This window comes from Peromyscus leucopus, chromosome 3, assembly GCF_004664715.2.
Source record: "Peromyscus leucopus breed LL Stock chromosome 3, UCI_PerLeu_2.1, whole genome shotgun sequence".
NCBI classification, from domain to species: Eukaryota; Metazoa; Chordata; class Mammalia; order Rodentia; family Cricetidae; genus Peromyscus; species Peromyscus leucopus.
Genome location: NC_051065.1, coordinates 61243170 through 61260751, shown reverse-complemented (window position 1 = coordinate 61260751; position 17582 = coordinate 61243170). Strand labels below are relative to the sequence as shown.

General features: G+C 48.9%; 1 protein-coding gene and 1 pseudogene across 1 annotated transcript; both read right to left on the bottom strand.

The window, feature by feature from the left end:
* Positions 1–995: 995 nt before the first annotated feature.
* Positions 996–6677, bottom strand: LOC114700050 (amiloride-sensitive amine oxidase [copper-containing]-like). The gene is made up of 7 exons (XM_028879466.1): positions 5829–6677; positions 4812–5126; positions 3551–4283; positions 2513–2798; positions 2104–2236; positions 1706–1844; positions 996–1027 (listed from the first exon to the last, which is right to left on the bottom strand). Exons 1-7 carry the CDS (start codon positions 6675–6677, stop codon positions 996–998), a joined length of 2487 nt encoding a protein of 828 aa, XP_028735299.1.
* Positions 6678–13604: 6927 nt separating this feature from the next.
* LOC114700133 lies at positions 13605–14403 on the bottom strand (annotated as a pseudogene).
* Positions 14404–17582: the final 3179 nt, after the last annotated feature.

Below are 17582 nucleotides of genomic sequence, written 5' to 3'. Positions count from 1 at the left end.
CCATGTCCCACTCACTGCCCCTCGGCACTTAAGTATTTAGTTTGCAGAGAACAAAATTTCCTGACTGTGGCAGTGAAAGGTGTGTGTGTACCCTCCACCCCCATCACCTGTGAGCTGCTGGGCTGCTGGGAGCCTCGGCATTCTGTCCTTGTGTCTGTCTGCAGGGAGCCTCGGCATTCTGTCCTTGTGTCTGTCTGCAGGGAGCCTCGGCATTCTGTCCTTCTGTCTGTCTGCAGGGAGCCTCAGCATTCTGTCCTTCTGTCTGTCTGCAGGGAGCCTCAGCATTCTGTCCTTTGATGCATGCACTTGGGAGCAGAGCACAGCAGTCAGTATCATGTGTCTGACTCATTCTCCACTTTACTTTTTGAGGAGGCAGGGTTTCTCACTGAACCCAAGTTCACTGTATTCTGCTAGAGTGGCTGGCCAGCAAGCTCCAGAGATCCTCCCATCTTTGCCACACCTAAAATCAGTGCTGGGCTACAGGCATGGGCCATGGCGCCTGCCTTTCCATGTGTGCTGGACATCTGGACTCAGGTCTTCATGCTTGAGTGCGAGCATTCTACCTGCGGAGCCTCTGCCCCACCTCGAGCCCTGCAGGTCTCTACGGCTGTGTTCCTAATGGAGGCAGGAGGGAAAGTCTGTTTCCTTGCACTGCTCAGCTCTTCAAGGGCACCTGTATGTCATCTACCTCTCATTCCTGGAAAAGTGATTTTAGTCTCCTTCCATACACACACACACACACACACACACACACACACACACACACACACACATCTATGTATATCACACTATCCATGTTAGTCTCTCTCTGTTTTCCTTTGTTACTTGGTGTGTCCTGTAGGGTTCTCTTGTCGTCCACAGACTGTAAGACTCATGTGCTTTTTGAATCATCCAGCACCGCAGAGGGCAGTGCCCTAGTTTATTGAACTATTCTTCAGCACAGATGGAAAGTGAGTTGTCCCCAAGGTTTTGTTGTACAGCCAACGCACAGAGAATCAGCATACACACTGGTAATGAGTCGGAGATGCTAGAAGAATGGCCAAAGGGTGAGATGTGGGTAATCCTGTTAGATTTCCCTGTAGCGGCTCCCTTCTGCGTGCCCATCATTGAGCTGGGACAATTCCCCTAAAGCAGTGGTTCTCAACCTGTGGGCTGCGACCCCTTTGGGACGGTCGCATATTGGATATCCCACATATAAGATATTTACATTACAACTTACAAAAGTAGCAAAATTATAGTTATGAAGTAGCAAGGAAATTATTTATGGTTGGGGGGGGGTCACCACAACATGAGGAACTGTATTAAAGGGTTACAGCATTAGGAAGGTTGAGAACCACTGCCCTAAAGCCTCCCTGAGAGGGATCAGAAAACCTCAGACATTGAAAACTCACTTAATAGAGATATCCAGTATCTCTCTGGGCTTCCTTTGCCCGACTCATGGTGGTCTTTTAGGGTGCAGTGGGGACATGAATGGAGCCCATAGCGACCCATCTGAGCACGTGGCCCACACCCTCCCCCTGCCTCTAAGAGGCAGCAATGATAGAAAGGGGTTTGTTGTCGGCCTCTGTGGGGCTCTGGAACTACTAGGCAGGGGCCAGACAAGACTCTTCACACAAGGTCGTGTGTCCCATTGTAGCTGAAATGTGGAGGCATGGAGTAGACATTTTCAAGTCTCTGGTACCTGATGCGGCTGCTGTTTTTGTACCTGTATATCTCTGGAAGCCCTGGAAGAAATCAAACGGCTGGAGCAAGAATCCTGCAGAGTTCTCTTGTGTCGCCATGTTGGGGCCATCCTCAGATTGGAGGTTGTGTGAGAGGCCCACAGTCACCCAGGCCACCAAGTCCTATGGCAGAAACATGGGTCTCAGTGGGCAGGCCAGTGCCAAATACTGGTTACCCAAGGATCCTTGGGTTTGGGGTGGTTTTTAGATATGTCTTTAAACTCGCCAAGATTTTCTCTGCCTATTTAAAAGATGTGGGCCCATCTGTCCTGACCTCTGAACTTGCCCTCCACACAACCAGCCACCATCCTGGGACTAAGGAAAGCTCCAGTTACTGATTAGTGACAAGACCCAAGGTGGGCAAAGGGGACTGGATCAGTACCTCATCTTTAATGTTTTCATTGTTGTGAACAAAGTCCTCAAAGACCATAGGGTAAGCCCAGTGGTGGTTCTGGTTGTACAAGCTGCTGTGGAATCGCTCGGCTTCCTGGTACTTGGTCACCGCCAGCTGGTACCTGCAGGCAGAGAGAAATCCGAGGGGCTCCAGAAATGGGGCCGCCTCTGATCCCCTCCACGGAAACACCCTCAGGGCCAAGGATAGGGAAACTGCTGCTGCCCCAGAAAAAGGGATCGTCTCCCTGGGAGACTGCCCATCTCCAGCTGTCAGCTAGGATTCCTGTGAGCTCCCCTCTCCCTCCTGCACTGCATTAGGAGGCAGACCCAGAGGCCAGCACACACTCAGTCCCTGAGGGAGCTCTGGCCTTCTCACCAGTTTGCCTGAGTCGCCTCACCTGGGCCATGTGAAAGCTGGTGAGCTCTGCCAGCCTGGGGCCAGCATTTGCTCAGGCACAGAGGGGACCTGTAGGCGGTAGCTCCGACTGTGACCTAGCACACTTTTCCCAGCATTGCTAAAAAGCAGGTACTTGGGCAGAGTCTGTCTGAAGTGGAAGGCGGCCTGGCGCTCCCAGAAGTGCTGAGTCTTGTCAAGTATGGGCTTGACCTGCTGGCTTCTCTGGGTCCAGGGACTGGTGATGCTTTCCACTCTCGTCCTCAGTGTCTGGAATCTGTTCTTGGTACCTGGATCATGAGAGGAGGATGAGAATCAAGGGCTGGAACAGAAACGTCCTCCTGTTTGGTATGTTCTCCCTGCTAGTCCATAGCCTCAGCAGCCCCTAGGAAGAAGTGGGGCTGGGGGCAGGCACTGGGGCAGGCACTGTAGGAAGAAGGGAGGCCAAGCCCTCATAACGGAGAAGCTAGAGGACAGCTCCTGGGTCTGCCACGGCAACTGGGACAGAAGGGTGACCATAGCCTGTTTTGTAGAGCTCCAGTCTGCTTCCTGGGGTCTTAACCTTGTAGACATAGTAGCCTGTGTTTCTTCAGACATGAGGACTGTTGGTATACTCTGAGGGCCAGGTAGGACTAAGAGGGTGGCATCTAAGCATCTGGGCTGGTAGCCATGTTGGGGACATTGTTCTGTTATAGGATTTGAAGTCAAGTATCACAGCTATCCATGCCTCTGTAGTGATATCACTTATCCAAGAAACACTGAGCACTCGGGTGACACTGTAGTCATCTCTCAGTACTGGAAAGTAGCATTTCTTACCCTTCATGGCACTCCTCTGCCCCAGCCCTGTCCACCACTCCACTGAGACCCAACAAGAGGAATGCACACCCCACATTTAGGGGCACAACAATGTTTCCTTATGTGTGGTGGTGTAAAAAAGGCTGATTTTTTTTTTTTAAATCAGGGAGTCTTAGCCCTGTCTCTTGTTAGGAAGTTACTGGAAATATGAAGTTAGTATCTGAGAGGGTCTGGTCTCAGGTCCTACCTGCCACATCCAGGTCAATTCGGTAATGTGCGAGGTGGGAGTGGACGTTTCCAAGTAGGTGGCTGTGCAGGTGAGTGCTGTGGACCAGCCCTTCTGAGGTGTAGAAAGCGGCATGGACATAATCACTGGCATACATCTTGCCCTCCATCACGCCATTGGGGTGGAATATGAAGTCCCAGATGTAATCATGATTGTGGATTGTCGATGCTGTCCTCAGAACCAGCATGGGTCCATTCAGCCTGGCATGGGAACTGAAGCTATTTCTGAAGTTGGAGTTGAAGTGCCGCCTAAGGGGGACTCCTTTGGGCACTTCAAAGATACAGAGGGCTCGTTGATAGAGGACAGGGCCGTCACTGTCATAGTAGTGGCTGGCGTCCAGGAAGGTGGCTGTGTCGGGACAGTCAATGCCTGGAGTCAACTGGTGAGTGATACCTCCTAGGCCCCAGCCCACATCCACGTACTTGGTCTCCCTGCCTTCAGCTGCCTGTCCTCTATACAGTGCCATAACCTCTTGTACACCAATCTCATAGGCGATCCGCTCACCCCCGAAGTACACATTAAAGAGCTGAAGCCCATAAGAAGAGTGCAGCTTGAAGAAGAAGCTCCAGTCCCCGTAGATCACAGTGTTGTGTTTTAGGCTATACGGGGGAACGCTGGGCTGGAGCACTCGAGGGCCACCCTTGCTGATGGGTATGCGAGATTCAGCACTGGGCTGGAGCACTCGAGGACCACCCTTGCTGATGGGTATGCGAGATTCAGCACTGGGCTGGAGCACTCGAGGACCACCCTTGCTGATGGGTATTTGGGATTTAGCACTGGATTGGAGCACTCGAGGACCACCCTTGCTGATGGGTATTTGGAATTCAGAACTGGACTGGAGCACTCGAGGACCACCCTTGCTGATGGGTATGCAAGATTCAGCACTGGGCTGGAGCACTCGAGGACCACCCTTGCTGATGGGTATTTGGGATTCAGCACTGGGCTGGAGCACTCGAGGACCACCCTTGCTGATGGGTATTTGGAATTCAGCACCGGGCTGGAACACTAGAGGACCACCCTTGCTGATGGGTATTTGGGATTTAGCACTGGATTGGAGCACTCGAGGACCACCCTTGCTGATGGGTATTTGGAATTCAGAACTGGACTGGAGCACTCGAGGACCACCCTTGCTGATGGGTATGCAAGATTCAGCACTGGGCTGGAGCACTCGAGGACCACCCTTGCTGATGGGTATTTGGGATTTAGCACTGGACTGGAGCACTGGAGGTCCACCCTTGCTGATTGGCATGGGGAATTCAGCACTGGGCTGGAGCACTCGAGGACCACCCTTGCTGATGGGTATTTGGGATTCAGAACTGGGCTGGAACACTCGAGGACCACCCTTGCTGATTGGCATGGGAAATTCAGCACTGGGCTGGAGCACTCGAGGACCACCCTTGCTGATGGGTATTTGGAATTCAGAACTGGGCTGGAGCACTCGAGGACCACCCTTGCTGATGGGTATTTGGAATTCAGAACTGGACTGGAGCACTCGAGGACCACCCTTGCTGATGGGTATGCAAGATTCAGCACTGGGCTGGAGCACTCGAGGACCACCCTTGCTGATGGGTATTTGGGATTTAGCACTGGACTGGAGCACTGGAGGTCCACCCTTGCTGATTGGCATGGGGAATTCAGCACTGGGCTGGAGCACTCGAGGACCACCCTTGCTGATGGGTATTTGGGATTCAGAACTGGGCTGGAACACTCGAGGACCACCCTTGCTGATTGGCATGGGAAATTCAGCACTGGGCTGGAGCACTCGAGGACCACCCTTGCTGATGGGTATTTGGAATTCAGAACTGGGCTGGAGCACTCGAGGACCACCCTTGCTGATGGGTATTTGGAATTCAGAACTGGACTGGAACACTCGAGGACCACCCTTGCTGATGGGTATGCGAGATTCAGCACTGGACTGGAGCACTCGAGGACCACCCTTGCTGATGAGTATTTGGGATTCAGCACTGGGCTGGAACACTCGAGGACCACACTTGCTGATGGGTATTTGGGATTCAGCACTGGGCTGGAACACTCGAGGACCACCCTTGCTGATGGGTATGCGAGATTCAGCACTGGACTGGAGCACTCGAGGACCACCCTTGCTGATGAGTATTTGGGATTCAGCACTGGACTGGAGCACTCAAGGACCACCCTTGCTGATGAGTATTTGGGATTCAGCACTGGGCTGGAACACTCGAGGACCACCCTTGCTGATAGGCATGGGGAATTCAGCACTGGCCTTGTAGGTTGAATACTGTGGTGAAATCTTGGGCAGTGGGTCCTCGAGGACCACTATGTCCACTTCTCCGTCTGCATACTTGTGAGCCAGTTCCTCTGGGCTGTTGTAGAACTTGCCGTTATACCAGAGCTGCTCCACTCTCCAGTCCTGGGCATCTGTGCTCCCGTGATCCACAAGGAGCTCCAGACCCGTGGGCTGCAGGAAGTAGCCATTCACCAAGCGTTGCAAGAGAAACCAGCTCAAGCGCTTTCTGAAGGTCATAGCTCGAGGGGCAACACTGGTGAAGGTCAGACAGCCGCCATTGCAGTCTTGTAGTGTGAAGCCAGTGATATCAAAGAAAAACTCTTGTAAGGGCTCGGTGGCTGTCTTCAGAGTACGGAAGAGGAGGACAGACTCTACTTTGGACATGGGTCTAGATGCCCATGACAGCTCCTGGCCTCCCGTGCGGCTCAGTTTTCTCATGTACATGGGCTGCTCAACTGGCCCCACAGCATACTCAGTGACATTGGGATACTCCTGGGCACCAAAGTAGATGAGGACACGGGCTTCCCGTACAGGTGGCATGGCTCCGTTATCTAGGAAATCCAGTACCTCATACTTCTTGGGCTTCAGCATCTCAATGAGAAACACAGAGTTCTTGGCCAACGTCAGTACCTTGGATGACTGCAGCTCCAGCTCTCTCCTGTTCATCAGGAAGTTGTGTACACACTCCAGCTCTTGAGGACTCAAGTCCCATAACGCCTGGGTCTTGGCATTCAGGGCCCATCTGGAGTGCCTTGCCACGGACACCTGTACCACCAAGATGGTAGTCATCCAGCCCAGAGCCAAGCTCCTTCCTACCAGGTTCATGGCTCTGAAACAGCAGAGGAGAGAGCGCTTAGGTGTTTCCCACACAAAGCACTCAGTTCTTACGTGAATTCCTTCCCTTTATCCGGATGAAGCCAGAGCTGTTCTCAGTGCTGCCCAGGCTTCTCGTTGTGCCATGTAGCTGTTTCCCCACCCCCATTTTCAAGTCTCTTATACTCTCTCTTATCTAGACAATGCCCATGTGTTTCTCTGTTTTTCAGTGTTATCTCTGTGGGGTTGCATTTATCAGCTAGGGACAGGGTGAGCCACAGCAACAGAGTCTTGGTCCTCACTGGCTACAAAGTACTTCTATCCTGGAAGGGCACCAGATTGTGCTGACAGCAAAACTCCCTTTCTAAGGCAAGTTTTATCAGGATGCATTTTGAAATTCAGTGTGGATGTTCAACATGCAGGCTCTGGGCTCTAGTTGCCTGGGATCAAGTCCTGGGAAATCACAACACTAAGAACTACTGTGTGACCTTGCCCATTTTGTTAAGTTCTCTGGGCGTCCACTGTCTTCAGCTGTGAAATGGAAAAGGTTGCAGTAGCATGCATGCCCCTAAGGCTGTGGAGAGAAAGAAGCTGACAGGGAATGGAAATGTGTGGAACCACGCCGGCCTTCTGGAACACACAGCATGTTGGCCATGCTTCTCTTTAAAGTGAACCCTGATGATAGTGTGGACCTCGGCGCATTGGAGGTTCTGAGCCCTGCAGACTGGCTGGGCTGGGTCTAGGCTGTGAAGCAAGGATAGGGAGAGTTCTGCTCTGCTCAGCCTTCTCTCTTCTCATAGCGGGGTAGTCAAGGCTTTTTGAGCCCTCCCAGGTCATCCCAAGTAGTAAGTCAGGATACATCTTCCTCTCTTTCCATGGGGGAAGGCATGGCCAGAGTTTTTACTGTTCAACGAGGTCCCCCAAACCCCAGGAATCTACTGTGTGTTTGCAGAGTGAAGGATGTCTCGTCATGCTGGCTGTCATGCTGTTCCTTGTGCTTGTGGTTGAGGTGGGCTGTCTTGTCAAGTTGTGTGCAGAGTTCATACAGCATGGAACCTTTGTCTCTTGTGTCCATGCTGTTAACTGTTACCAGCCCCGGTTTTTCCAGATCCTAACCTGATCTGGATGCTGCTGAGCCCCTGCAGGAAGCTCTTTCCTGTATACCCATCTACACGGAAGTGACCTCACACCTGTCCTTGACCCCACAGGGCTCGTTCTGATCACGCCATCCCCATCCCTCTCAATGGCTCCTCTGGGTCTCTGGCTGTACTGCTCCCTCCTGCAGGTTTGGTGAAGTCGAGAGGCCTGGCCTATGGCTTGGTCCTCAGGGTGGATGGAGGATTCTGAGAGATCCTTGCTGACACAGGTTAACCGCCTTTAGTTTCTTTGATTGTCAGAAATCTGGAGAAAACTCTCTCTCCTGTTGAGACAGAGGCACAGAAAGGGGCTCAGAGTTCCATGTTGCTGTGTGTTCTCCACCAACATGGGGCACATGGGCGGGGACCTGGGTGGATTTCACCTAAAAATGGCTTGGAGACTAGGAATTCAGCAAAGGGAAGTATAGGTACTCACCAGGGACGTGGGCCACAGGAACTGGGCATCAAAGATGCTTTCTGTTTGGAAAGGTCTTGTATTTTATGCACCTCTCATAAGTCTCAGGAACAGCCTGTGTGATCACAAGGTGCCCTGTTTTCCTGGGGTTTCTTCCTTCCAGGTAAGCTTTCTCACTTAGTTCTCTGCCAAATTTATACCCTATCTCCTTTCAAAGTTAGCTAAAATCCTACCTAAAATCAAGGAACTTTCTGCATCGACTTTGGACATAACTCTGTCCATGTCCCACTCACTGCCCCTCGACACTTAGGTATTTTGCCTGTAGAGAGTGAGCTCTGACTGTAGCAGTGAAAGGTGTGTGCTGCACCTGCTCCATCACCTGTGAGCTGCTGCGCTGCTGGGAGCCTTGGCATTCTGTCCTTGTGTCACTGTCAAGGCTGTGGTCTGGGGTTCCTTTGCACTCTCCTAGCCTCCTACCTATGAGATACTATGATTGTTTGACCTCATGGACATGGTCCACCCTGAGGACTTCTCTCTGTTGCTCTGGTGCAGGGAACCCACATTACCTTGTGCTTTCATGGCTCAGTCTGACAGGAGTAGATGAGATAAGAGGCTCGTGGGTGAACTCAGACCCGGGGGGGGGGGGCGTGCTATGAGCTGCACTGTGGGTCTACTGTCTGTCTCTGGATAAAGTTCTTTTATTTAAAACTGTATTCCACCCCTTTATGTTGTATGTTTCTCTCTCTCTCTCTCTCTCTCTCTCTCTCTCTCTCTCTCTCTCTCTTTGTGTACATGTATGCATGTGTGAGTGCATATATGCACTGGTGCATTTGTACTTACATGTGTGTCTGCAGAGGTCAGAGGACAATCTCATGTGTGATTCTCCAGAAGCTCTTTTCTTTTTTTCTTTCCTCTTTCCTCTTTCCTCTTTCCTCTTTCCTCTTTCCTCTTTCCTCTTTCCTCTTTCTTTCTTTCTTTCTTTCTTTCTTTCTTTCTTTCTTTCTTTCTTTCTTTCTTTCTTTCTCTCTCTCTCTCTCTCTCTCTCTCTCTCTCTCTCTCTCTCTCTCTCCCTCCCTCCCTCCCTCCCTCCCTCCCCCCTCCCTCCTTCCCTCCCTTCCTTCCTTTCTTTCTCTCTTTCAAGTCACTTTCTCACATAACCCTGGCTGGTCTCAAATTTGCTATATTGTTCAGGATGGATCCTATGCCTGATTCTGTTAACTGGGTCAAATCCCCATGGCTGGCTAGGTCACAGGCCCTAGTGAAAAACCTAGTACTACTGTTCTGCTAAGTAGACACAGTCCCCTAAGTTCATATCTTTATACCACAGATTAGTGCATCTTTCATGCCTCCTCAGAGAAACGTCATTTTGAAGTAGATGATAGAAGTAGACCCACACCTGTCAACATCTAGAGATTAAGAGAGCATGGAATGCTCAGCTCTAAAGGGACATCTATGTTACATCTCCTCCCTACCAGGCCCCTGAACCATCTTAGAAGAGGGAGCAGAAAGACTGTAAGAGCTGAAGGAGTAGAAGTCTTCAGAGAACCAGTATTTGCAGACATGATGGGACATGAACTCATGTCTGCTGTTACTGCATACACAGACATGCACAAAATCAAGCCAGTCCAAATCCTAGCATGAGCAGGGGAGAGCTGACCAAGTCCCACCGCTGCCTGAGGAACTGTTGGTAACTGATGGGGGCTGGGGAAGGGAACGTCAGTTTCCTTCAGGAATGCGGGCCCTGAGAGGCTACGCATGCTCCAGTAGATGATCTCACACTCATGTACATATGAGCAGAACTAATTAATAACTACATGGACCCAGTAGATATTAAAAACAAAGGGTGCATAAAGAGGAAAAATTAGTGATATGGAGCAAAGACTTAGAGGGGAGTAGATTTGATTTAAACACATTTAATATATACAAATATTTATTTATTTTTAAGTAAATATATTATACAAATATACATAATATAATTTATACACAAAAGTATATAATAAAGCAAATAAATATATACTTAATGAATAGTAAATAAAATATTTAAATTCCTGTTCCTCTCTAACTGCTGCACATCCCTGTCTACTTTATAACTGGCCTCTTTTACTTCATATCTTTTTGTTCTGGTGACCCAATGAGTTTTATTACAGTTGCTTACAATAGCATGAGAGAGTATGCACATATGATTATGGGCAACTTGCTGGAGGATACACCACTGAAGAAAATTTCTCTTTCTCTTATTCTCAGGTAGGTTGGGTCCCAGTGAGGCCCTCTCTCTTTCCATGACAGGGTTCTGATGGGCTAGATTTTGTGAAGACCTAGACTTCACGTTTTGGTTTGAGATAGGGCTCACTATGTAGCCCTGACTAGTTTGGAATTTGTTATATTGATCTATATCTGTTAATAGATCTATATTGATCTATTGAACTCACAGAAATATGCCTGCCTTTGCTTCTCAAGTGTTGGGATTAAAGCATGCAGCACCATACCCAACTCAGATTTCTTGTTCTTTTAAAAATTTGTTTGTTTGTTCACATTTTCACATCTCTATAACATGTACTTTAACCATCAATCCATTTTCCCCTCCTATGGAAACTCAATGGCTTCCTTCTCCCAACAATCCCCTTTCCTACTTTCATGTCTTTTCTTGTCGCTCACTGAGTTAGTGAGGTTGCTTGCACAAGCACATTTGATCACTATTTACTTGACAGGAGTAATTTATCAGTGGCTTCATCACCAAGGACTAACCATGAACTGCTTAAAGCTCCCCAGGAAAGAACAGGCCCGTGACTCCCACACAGGGTCCGTACACTTCAGTTTTTAGAGGAATTTTAGCATCATAGCTGCTTGAGGAGGAGGGAGGAATAGAGAGCTACCCTGTGTCTCTGATGCTTTCCCCGAGCCTCCCCACTATCAGCATCCACCAGTATGGTCCATGTGTAACAACTGCTGAGCCATAGAGACACAATCATTGCCACCTCAAACCCATAATGTGTGCCAAAGTTCATCTTGCTGTGCATTTCTTCTATATCACTATATCATTTCTTCAAGGACACCCAGGATCAACAGACATACCAGACACGGGATCAAAGGTCTACCTGATGCCTCCTCCTTTCAACCTCCATAGGACCTACAACCCTGCATTGTGTCCAGTCCCATCTGCTGGCTAATAGTCTGAGCCCCACAAGGACAGATAGTAAACCCTTAGCTTCCACCACACCTGCTACTTCCTAGAACTGTGGAGAGACATGGGCCATGTACTAAGATGGGTGTGTACTGACAGGTACCTGCCATCACAGTGTTGGGGAGTGTTCTTAGTGAAGCTCTCCCTGACTCTCCCCCCACTCCTTCCCCGTGGCAGAACCACCTCTGCCTACCATTGATCTGTTGCATTCATTCTAGATAGCCCAAGTCCTACAGAAGGGAGCGTGTTTTCCCTGTGTCTCCGTGTCCTTCATGGCTGACCTCCCTCCTTGCAATCTCTTATCTCCAAATGTCATTTTGCTTTGCCCAGGAGGAGGAAGATGAGGAAGGGCAGTTTAGAACCCTCTCCTCTGATGTAAGTGGGTCACAGGAGGAGGGACACAGTGGCAAGGGAGCCCTAGGGTAAGGGAGAACTAAGCAGTCAGTGACTCTTCCTGCTTCAGCTCAGAGACATGTCCACTCCCTGCAACCCACCTCTTGGTGGTGCTGTCCTCTGTCCCCTCAGGACGCCCTGGAGTGACCCTCTTGTTCCTTTGTTCTCCTGGCTTTCCTGAAGCCTCCTCAGTGTCCTATTCCTTGGGCCCCCCAGCTGCCTCTGCTCCCGCTCAGCAAGAATCACTGAGTCCCCACTGCATGCACAGCACCGTTGGTCAACTGGCAAAAACAGGATAAAGGAAGGGGTGACTTTTGGCCAGCTACCCATTATATGACTGGAGTGGAAACACATGAACATATACACGCGCACACATGTGCATATGCATGCATGCATGCATACATGCACACACAAGTAGCTGCACATATACAGCTTCCTTAGGTATACCATCAGTGAGGTGGAGAAATTCACCTAGAGTTTCCATGAAAGGAATCCAAACAGAATACCTCACAGTGGAACAACTCATTTAACACAATAATTTACTATCTTGTTTGGCTTCCCTTGCCCTGGACATGGAGGTCTTTTGGGGTACACTAGAAAAGCATGAATCCATCCCAAAGCCACCCATCTTAGTACATGGCCCATGTCTTCCACAGTTCTAGGAAGTAGCAGGTGTGGTGAAAGCTAAGAGTTTACTATCTGTCCTTGTGGGGCTCAGACTATTAGACAGCAGACGGGACTGGACACGACGCAGGGTTGTAGGTCCTATAGAGGTTGAAAGGAGGAGGCATCAGGTAGACCTTGTGCCTGAGGATCCAGTGTCTGGTATGTCTGTTGATCCTGGGTGTCCTTGAAGAAATGATATAGTGATATAGAAGAAATTGAAAGGCTGGAGCAAGAAGCTTATGAAGTTTCCAGGTGAGGCCATGTTGGGGACAACCTCAGAAGGAGCCTTGTGCAAGAAGCCCACTGTGACCCAGGCCACCAAATCCTGTGAGAGAGACAAAGGTTTTAGTGGGCAAGGAAGTGCTGACCATGGTCCTGTGGAGGACGCTATGGCTGGGACATTGCTAGGAATGTGTCTACAAATTCCTCCAGATGACCTCAGCCCCATTGGAAAGAGGTTGGCTCATCTTTCATGACCTCTGAACTTGCCCTCCATACACTGGATACACTCCTAAGACTAGGGACAGGTTAAGTTAGAGGGTCATGACAAGGCCAGAGGAGGGAAGGGAGGGACTGGCCTGGTATCTGGTGGTCTTCAGTACTCTCATTGTTCTGAAGGAAATTCTCAAAAACCACAGGGGAATTCACAGGTGGTTCTGGTTATACAGACTGGTGTATGGGGTGGTGTGAACTTAGCTGGAGGTATGTATTTTGATCATGCGAGTAGTGTACAAAATGAAGTCCCAGATGTAATAAAAATTGTAGATTGCTGAAGTTGTTTGCAGTATGAGCATGTGTCTATTCAGTCCCTCATATGAGTTGAATTTGCCTGTGAAGTTGGTGTCAAAAATGGCCTTCTCAAAGATGAAGAGGAACTATGGATAATGGACAAAGCTACCAGTGTCATAGTAGTAGATGAACTCTAGGAAGGTGGCTGTCTTTGGACAGTCTGTTGCAGGGGAGCTGACTCATGGGTGACACTGCCCAGGCCCTCGCACATGTATGTGGTCTTGGTCAGCTACTCTGCAGGTGTGTCTTCACTATGCACAGCCATAGCCTCTTGAACACTGACCTTGGAGGCAACATGCTCATTCCCAAAGGGAGCAGCTTCAGCCTTGGTAGAGCACAGTGTTTTCTTCTAGACTGTATCAGGGACTATTGGCTTGTTCCACATGGGGGCCAGACTTGTTGAAGTGGCTTGGGAATTTTCCACTAAGTTTGTTAAATATTGATGCCTTCTCTGTGCCCTTGGACAGTGGGTCCTCAAGGACCACCATGTCTGCTTCTCCATCTGCATACTTCTGAGCCAGTTCCTCTGGACTGTTGTAGAACTTGCCATTATACCAGAGTGGCTCCACTCTCCAGTCCTGGACATCTGTGTTCCCATGACCCATAAGGATCTCAAACCCTGTGGGCTGCAGTAGGTGGTCTTTCACATTGCGCTGCAAGAAAAACTGGGTGGCCCGATGTCTAGACTTCACACTATGAGGGGCCACATGGGTGAAGGTCAGGGACTGGCTATTGTAGTCCTCTAGTGAGAAGTTAGTGGTATCAAGGATGAATGAGTGCAAGCTCATGCTGACCTCCTTGATTCAGCGGTAGGGGAGACATACTCTTCTTTGGACATGGGTCTGGGTGCCCAAGATTCTTATTTCACTGGCCTGGGGGACAGTTCTCTTATGCAGAAGGACTATGGCAGGGGCCCTACAGCCAACTCAATGACATTAGGGCACTCCTGGGCACCAGTGAATCTGACAACATGGGCTTCTTGTACAGAACATCTTGTTCCTTATCCAGGAACTCTAGGACATCCTTCTTGGGCAGCAGCATCTCAACGAGGAACACAGAGTTATTGTCTAAAGCCTGTGTGCCAGATGGCTGCAGCTCCAGCTCTGGCCTGCTCATCAGGAAGCTGTGGATGGCTTCTAAGCACCTGGGCCTTGCCATTCAGCATCCAGTTGGGGTTCTCTGCCATGGCCATCTGTAGAACCAAGATGATGGCCATGCAGCCCAGTGCTAAGCTCCTTGGTGCCAGCCCCATGGCTCTGGAACTCACCAGAAGAAAGGAGAGAACTTAGGTATTTCTCTCTCCAAGCCAGCACTCAGAGCACTCTGTCTCTAAGCCTGTTTCCCCTGACTGTGCTTCCTCCCTTACCCAGCTGAAGCCAGAGTTGGAGTCTCTGGGTCCTCACCCACAGTTCACAGTGTGTCCAGACCCCTGTGTGCATCCACCTGTTTCCTCCCTCTTCTGGAAATCTCTTATATTCTTTCTTATCTAGGTATCTCCCATTGTTTCTCTCTCTCTCTCTCTCTCTCTCTCTCTCTCTCTCTCTCTCTCTCTCTCTTTTAGTTTTCTAACAATTGGACAACATTCATGAGCTAGGGGTACCATGAGTCATAGTAACCCAAGGCTAGCCCAACAAGGATTGCAAACTGCTTCTGTCCTAGTGGGGCCAAGGACTTCAGTGACAGCAAAATTCCTTTCTAATGCAACAAATTACCTTTTCTGGGGATGCATGTTGAAATTTAGGTTAATGTTTGAAATATAAGAAGGGAGAGTGGTACAGAGGGAGGAAGGAGACAGACACAGGATGTTTGAAAAGGGAACTGTTTTATGTGGTTACTGAAGACTACATTTTTTATATCATGTCACACATTACATACTTCTAGTGGCATGCACAGGTGCTAGTTGGTTTTTTGTCAACTTGACTCAAGCTAGAGCTATATGGAAAGAGGAACTTCAATTGAGAAAAATGTCTTTATCAGTTTGCCTATAGGCAAGTCTATAGCACATTCTCTTGATGAATGATTGATGTCAGAGGCTTAGCTTATGGGGGTGGTGCACCCTGTAGACAGATGGCCTTGGGTGGTGTAAGAGCAGCCGTCTGGGCAAATCAGTAGCAGCATTGTTCCATGGCCTCTGTTCAGCTTCTGCCTCCAGGTTCCTGCCTTAACTTTCCTTCATGAGGAAATGTAAGTTGTAAGGTGAAATAAACCCTTTCCTCCCCAAGTTAGTTTTGGTTATGGTGTTTATCACAGCAATAGAAAGCAGGCTAAGACACATTGGCTACCATCCTTCAAGTGGTTGTCAGGGTGGTCCAAGAGACTCCCAAAATCCATTGCTTTTGGTCGCCTCCTACAACTTGAAGGTCAGAACCTAATGTCAAATACACTCATAATTTGGACACAGGACTTGGAGGAATCAAGCTGGAACGGACCCAGAAGCCTCATCCTGAGGACTAGCTCTCACAGCATCAAAAGAGAAAAGCAATCTGAAGTCCTGTCCAGCTGTAAAGCCTATGAGTCACCAATAGTGACCAGCTGGGCAAGATATCCCCGATGGTGCAATAGTGGCATTTTTATCTTGGGGTAACCAATTACTATCTAATTGGACTTAAGTTTCCCTCAAAAGAAGGGAGTTCATGCTTGCTCTTGTATACCCAATTACCTCTCCATGGATTTGAGGTCACAGATCCTAAAGGGGAACTTACTACTGCCATTTTCCTGAATCAATATAATTTCTAACTATATTCTAAATACTTACCCTTATACCCATGGATAAATAAAAGCTCTCACCCCTCATCAAAGAAGCTTCCTTTTGAAACAGATGGTGGTAACCGTTACAGACATCGCAACTGATCAGAATGCAGAGAGAATGTGATCTTGGCATGCCCATTCCGCCCATTCCTACATCTACAACACAACTCCTATGCCTTTGGGAGAGAGCAACAGAGGCAGAGTGCGGGGCTCAGAGGTCTGTGCGTCCAGCAGTTCCCATGAGGGTGAGACCGTGGGTGTGCTTCAAGTAGAATCCAGTTGTAGAACAGGACTTAGGCAAAGGGAAGCGTGGGCACTCATCAGGACATGAGGGGGAGCCGTGCGCGGAACCTGAACATCAACACGTCAAGTCTGCTGTTTGAAAATGTGTTCCTATGTCACCAGCCCCACTCACAAGGATGGGGAACACAACTGTGTCCTCAAAAAAGGCCTAATTTTCCTGTTGGCTTCTTCTCCACAAGAAGTTTTTTCATTTGGCTTTTTACACCGTTCATATCTTGCTGCTCTGATCAAAGTTGCCTAGAACCTTCTTCTACCAAGGGACTTTCTGTCGCAGTCTTGGATCTTCCTCTGTCCACATCCCACTCACTGCCCCTCGGCACTTTGGTATTTAGTCTACAGAGAGCAAACGTCTCCTGACTGCAGCAGTGAAAGGTGTGTGCCACACCTGCCCCATTGCCTGTGAGCTGCTGGGCTGTGGGCGCCTCGGCATTCTCTCCTCCGGTCTGCTGGCCCCAGTGTTCATAGTCGTGGGATGTTTTGAGAAGTTTTACCACTGTCCTGGCCTCCTACTTTTGAGTCTCATGCTTATTTGACTTTGAGGAAGTCCCGGCCTGGGCACTTCCCTTGGTTGGACACTCTTGCCCTTTTGGAGTTGGTGGCTTACAGGAGTGGGTGAGAGAAGGATCTTTTATACAGTACAAGCTGAGCAAGACATGAGCTCAGCTCTGATCTTAGGATTTAATTTTGAAAAAGTTTTTTGAAAGATTTACTTTATTTTACCAGTGTATGCGTATGCTTGAGTGTATGTGTGAGCTTGAGTGTATGTATGTACACGGCATATAAGATTGCCATGGAAATCTGAAGAGGGCATTGGGTACCCTGGAACTGGGGTTATTGACAGCTGTAAGCCTCCATGTAGGTCCTGGAAACCAAACCTGGGTCCTCTGCAAGAGCAACAAATGCTGTTGACATCTGAGTCATCTCTCTACCTTTGGAAGTCTGCTTTTTTTTTTTTTTTAAATAAGCAAAGTGTAGTTCATTTTGTGTGTGTGTGTGTGTGTGTGTGTGTGTGTGTGTGTGTGTGTGTTAGCATATATTTGCTAAGGCATGTTGCTTCTTTGTGCATGGGTGTGGATTTCAGAAGAAAACTAAGTGTTTTGTTCTTCAGGGGCCATCCATCACCCTGGTTCTTCTCCTATTACTCTTCTTCCTCCTCTTCTTTTGTTAGAAACAGGCTCTAATTTTTTTGGGGGAGGGTGAACTATTTTCTCTCATTTCTTTTTTCTTTTTAAATATTTCTTATTTTATAATTTAATTTAATTTGCATATCAGCCACAGATTCCCCT

Bases quoted from the DNA above. Each gene is read 5' to 3' on its own strand.
- LOC114700050 (XM_028879466.1), bottom strand. From the start codon at position 6,677: ATGAACCTGGTAGGAAGGAGCTTGGCTCTGGGCTGGATGACTACCATC. The intron at 5,127-5,828 runs GCCAGTGCTGAA...CGAGTGCTCCAG, and splicing joins CACAGTATTCAACCTACAAG to CCCAGTGCTGAATCTTGCAT. The intron at 1,845-2,103 runs GTACTGATCCAG...TTTCTGCCATAG, and splicing joins ATGAAAACATTAAAGATGAG to GACTTGGTGGCCTGGGTGAC.